Source organism: Varroa jacobsoni, unplaced genomic scaffold (assembly GCF_002532875.2).
Source record: "Varroa jacobsoni isolate VJ856 unplaced genomic scaffold, vjacob_1.0 contig03056, whole genome shotgun sequence".
NCBI lineage: Eukaryota > Metazoa > Arthropoda > Arachnida > Mesostigmata > Varroidae > Varroa > Varroa jacobsoni.
Window position 1 is genome coordinate 1 of NW_019214940.1, and position 5,630 is coordinate 5,630.

Consider the following 5,630-nt stretch of genomic DNA (forward strand, 5'->3'; position numbering starts at 1 on the left):
GGATTCAGTCTAGGAATTTCGGGCTTCTGCACCGGCCGTTCGTCGGCATCTGAATTGGCATGTTCTGTGGAAAAAACGAATAGTGAACGACATTAGTAAATAACGTTTATGCCAGTGTGGTTTTAAGGCTCCATTTCAACCTTATATTTGCTTCTAATATACGATCAACACATGTGGAAGCGTCACCTACTCTGATGATGCAGCTGTTATGCGAATGTCCCAGCATTAAACATTGTTCAACGAGTAAATATGCTTTAAATCTATACGAATAAGTAACACTTAACCTATTCCCACCATCAATAATCTACTATATTATAGTAAAGCGTTATTTTTCTATCGTGAACAATTCGTACGCCTTGTGCTGATCTCCTTTTCAAAATGGGGGCATTTGCAGAAAGTACAGCCTGAATGCGACACCACGCGACGGCATCCGGGTTGACAGGAGGTTGGCGATGCTGGACAGGGTTCGCAATAGCAGGTTCCACATTCCGCTGCATTTCTTGAGTGCTTTGACCACCGGCAAAGTTCACCCGGTCTTGGAATACAGGACCGCTCACCGCAAGCGACACATTCACAGACCTGCATGTAAAAGGCAAGATGTTATAAAAACAAACAAACAAACAAACAAACAAAGAAACGGTTTCGTTCGCATTGCGCGGCTCAAAATCATACGTTTACATTAACGAGGCTTAACACGTCTACACTGAACTTCGTTTGATTGCTAGTACGTGTGCCATAGCGAATGTGTTTACCCGAAGAAATGTATAACAGAATCGATAGCCACCATTAACAGGACAATATGTATCAATTGGCAGTTGTAGTGATCTCGTTGTCGGTAAGCAAATACACTCGTTAAATGTCAAAGAGGCAGTCTAACTTATTACTAACCGGGCAGTTATTGGGATGTTGATATACCCAACAGGTATATCCTGGAGCACAATTCGGAAATGGAGGGCAGTTGTCTGGCTCACCTGAAACAAGAGGATCAACTCGTCTGAATAATAGCCTTTTTATGTTTAACCTATTTTGTAAAGGATGAAGCATTTTTATAGATTCACACGTACGCCTGAAGATCCAACAAGCTGATTTATGTTTCAAAACATGGACTAGTAATAACAGTTTGCCGAAAGTAACAAACACGTCACCAAGTACGGGGTAAAGAAGACAGCCAGTTTAAAGTTACAAGTGGTGATCCGTTTGCTGCGAAGTCGCAACAATAAACCGATACGTTCCTCAATCGAAAACGGTCCCTTTTGGTCAAAAATCACAAAAAGACGTGAAGATAAAAGCTTAAAAAGCCTCAACACTTCACGATTCATCATCCCCGAACAGTCAAATAGACGTCTACATTTGCTAAGATTTTTCCTGTCATGTTGACGTTCTGTTTCGTCTTTTCAGCTCCTCGTATACGTTGTGATGACTAATGCTGCTGAACTCCTTCGTGAAAAACAGTGGAAACAACATCCGATCTAGCTTGTTCGGTTCCTTTTCTGTGCGACAGTAGACAAATACGGGATTTGTTCGAATAAAATTTCTTGTCGCTGTCGTTGGACATCTGTTGGTTTGGTTGTGGGTGCGTATCGCCCGCTTCGCTCTTATTAAATCGTCGGGTTTTCCTTGCCGACGTTGCGGTCCCCGCTCGATCGTATTGGTGGCCTTGGCATGTTTCCTCCGATAAGTCTCTTACCAATAATGGTAAATAGAAGAATGAGGAAGTTCATTCTTCTCCCAACGGTGCAATTTCGTCGTGGAGCTAAAGTGCTAGGAGCTGCAATGCAGCCCCACATTTCTCTAATCAGTACCGTTTCTTCTTTAGTTGTTAAGGGAATTAGGTTACGGGTGAAAAGGGTTATCACTAAACTCTTAATATAGTAGACATTACTGAAGATATTAAGACATAGTGCTTGTAGGGAGCAAGGAGATATCCTAGTTATTCGTTCGCCTTTCGACTAGGAACAGTGACGGACAAAGCGATTATATGTTTATCAGTATTTAATTATGAAGGCACTTTTCTATAGATTATTTTACCTTGTAGAGAACTTAAACTGTCCGATGAGTGCGTCTGTAGCCTTAATGCCATTAGGTGACACTTGGACGTGAGCATACCGTCATCTATTTATATTTGTCAAGATCGACAAAAGGAATGACAGAGGCTTGCTGAACATTGTTCTATTTACCATTTTCAATCGCGTCTTTGTGCTAGAAAACTTTTTCCTCTATCTGTGGCTCTAAACAACCACTATACGGAAACGAAAAATCGTTGTCATTTACGTATACACCATATTTATACGGTTGAAGTAACACAGCAAAATGGTTAACACCAGATTAGGAAGTGGGCATATATATTTTCTTGGGTTTTCTTTGATGTTTGAGTTCAGCTTTTCGACAAATGCCTTATTTACAAATGTATTTCGAGCAATTACCGCAGCGTCCCGGTCGGACCTCGGCGATATCTCGCACATTTCATAGGCCGATAAATATTGATTTATATATGTAGGTGCATTCATGCACACGGTTATCGTTCTTCCGAAGACAATGTCAAATTGTATCTACGAGATGCGGTGGGGAGCAGGTAGAGCATTCCTTATTCTATGTGCCGCTAAGACAAAGTCTTTAACGAGCAATCTCGTGTGCCAATAGCAGATCGGTCCTTTGAAACTATGTGTTTGATGTAGAAAAACCAGCTGGAAGGAACCTACTCGAGTGTTGATAATACCGAGTTCATTTGACGCAGCCGAAGCGATCTCGTTTTGGGTATCGAACTTATCGCCGTGAGAACCATTTCGAATACTCTACGAGGTAGGAAGTGCAATGATATTCTTGCTGACCAAGCATTCGGGGGCGCTGAGCCAGTATTAAAGGATATCATTGTTTTTTTTTTTTAATTTAATAAATGGCGCCTTGACAGCCTTTTGTGTGCGTCATTGTTTGTATTTGTTAAACTGAATGCATGCAATAGTTCATTTCGTAGGCAAAAAGGGGGAATAAACCCGTAGTTTTTCGACAATTTATTTCTCATTGTTTGATGGCCATTTGATAAACGATCAACTGCCATTAAACGTATTCGCTCGAAATAACCCTTTTGTCAATATGACGAACCAATGTGGATTTGTCGAGCCTACTACTATGCTTATTGAACAGGAACAGGGCTATCAGCAGGCCTATTGGAAAGGAATAAGCCTGCTATCGGTTCTCATTAAATGAATTTTGAGGCTTGAGAGATAAAGTACCCTTTTCCAGGCGTATATTTATTCACGCTAGCTGCTTTGGGGGCTCGTATGCTGCGAAAGCGAACATTTACCTATGGCCTGCTTGATGAAATATATATATAACCACCTCTTTATATTATTACTTTAGATATCGTAGAAACGATTATATTAAGGTTGATTGGTGCGATCCAGATAATTGAATAACCCAGAAAGAGACCCAAAAGAAAAAGCCGTAAAGAAACGTGGAATAGTAAAGGACAGTGCCGCTAGGTTGCTAATTAATACAGTCAGCTGGAATCAAATGAATTTACACGTGATGCCACGGTAGACATATTAGGCCGAAATGGAATAATAACTCAATTATTATAGAGCCAAGTACTAATTGTAATATTTTGGTAACGTTAAATAATACATTATATATTGCGCTTTTTTGCATAGTAGTTTGTTTATATATTTGTGGCTATAGGTAATGATCAACTAACTCACCGAGATTCCAAAGATCCATAGTCTCGTTTCGGCTTTGTTCCAACGGATTCGCTATAATTTGGATGACTTGAACAATCACTATAGTGAATAGCATTGCTAACGCGGCCGTCATTGTAACCATGATTGACCAACGCACACTGATTTTTCGATCAGTAAAGGCACAATTGAATCAGATATTCTTCTGAGATATATTTTCGTTCCTCTAGGGCTTTTCTGGCGCCACGCCGTCGAGGCACTTTTCTTCGGATCGCTACGGGCCGCTTAGATGCGAATACACCTGTCCTGCTGTAGCCTCTCTACTCAATTCCAATTCACCTATAACGGAAAAAGAAGCTATTTAACAACACTTTTCCAACTAATGACTGTTAAAATAAGCCAAACAGTTCGACTAAGTTAGTAATTTACAGGTGGTTTATCAGGTTCACATTACTATCCTCTGCTTTTCCTTGATTAGCGGAACAGTCTTTCAAGCAACCAGCGTAGCCCTTTCACAGTCAAGCGATACGCTCAATAGATCGCGAAGACCGAAATCTTCTTCCAAATATTTGTGCTGTGCACGTGTGTTGGAAAATGTTGATCTCGCGTGCTTCTGCTTCGCTTCGAGCGCGGTCAGTTCATCGACGGGGCTCTATTGTCCGCGTTGTTTTCTGGAACGACGGTAAATCCTTTGCAAGTATCGTTGCTCTGTTCCGGAGAGGAGCAAAAGACCAACCTTGCCCCTGTACCCGCGTCTTTCCGATAACTGACGCTTCAGTTGAATGCGGACGTTGCGGTGAGCTACTGGTATAGTCGTGATATTTTAAAGTGAGTTTTTGGGATGGTTTCAAATCCTGCGTCAGTCGAAAGCTCTCCCGGTGCCACGTTTTTGTCTGGGACACTCCGTTCCAAGGTTTTAGTCGCACGATCCCTCTTTTGCTTTCTTCCCTTAGCTGACGGACGGCCTGGATGTGTTCACTCCTCTGCCAGAACGCGCTGCTGTTCTGCCCATACAACTATGGTCTGATGACCAGGATGGCCGCAGGATGGCAGTCACTTTATAGCATTCAATCGCACCGCTAATCCCTGCGCTGGAATCACAATGACTTTCTGTTATAGTTCATTGTAAAAGTAAAAAAGCGACACCGTTTTTGCCGTGGATAAGCAAGCGGTTACGGGACGGCTTTTACAGCAATAGATGATCTTTCGGCGTAAGCCGTAGCGTTAGTTACTAGTAGTCAGCGATCATCGCGTCGAATCAGAACGGCTGATTATTTTTTCGTGTTGGACAGACACAGCCAGTACGAATGGTTTGCATCACTTTTTTTCATTGTTTGGGTGGCTGTTAGCGCTATTCGGTGCGATTAGGGAACGCCACTACTGTGAGTCTGTCTGCCAGTAAATAGCGCTACGCAGAGTGGAACAGAATCAATTGCTTTCCCCTGCAAAAAAAAAGGCGGCTGGTAAGAGGTAACAATATCAATAGTTGTCGGCGTACTGCTGCTGCTACGATCGCTACGAGAAGATGTCCACTCCTAGCAACTGCGCGGCACGAGTAATGGCAATACCGATCTGAGACCAGCCCTATATGATTCTTTGTGGCCGATCGGTGTTTTTGTCTGCATGTGTATTTGACACACGATGCGTCATTCGGCCTCGCTATTTCTGTGAAATTGAATCAGTAATGACTTATATATATATATGTACGTACACCGCCTTGTCCAGTGAACGACTGCGACCCGCCGGGATGGCATAACAATCGACAAACTATGTCTGGCAACACTGTCAACATTGCGATTAGAGATTAGTTACAGGTCGTCGGTGGAAACTGACAGTGGTTAAAGGTCGGTTGTCCTCTATGGAGTCGCACAATGTCAAGCACAAACGTATATCTACGAGATGTTGAAGAAGTTACAACGCAAGCAACGGGTGCATGAAGCGGTTTTGGTGGACGTCAAA

At 42.5% G+C, this 5,630-nt stretch overlaps 1 protein-coding gene across 1 annotated transcript; it reads right to left on the reverse strand.

The window, feature by feature from the left end:
* Positions 1-353: 353 nt before the first annotated feature.
* Positions 354-4,794, reverse strand: LOC111272714 (uncharacterized; the record flags this gene model as incomplete). Its single annotated transcript, XM_022854290.2, has 4 exons — positions 4,126-4,794; positions 3,696-4,010; positions 889-971; positions 354-579 (listed from the first exon to the last, which is right to left on the reverse strand). Coding segments are annotated over exons 2-4 (430 nt in total), but the record flags the coding sequence as incomplete, so codon positions are not given.
* Positions 4,795-5,630: the final 836 nt, after the last annotated feature.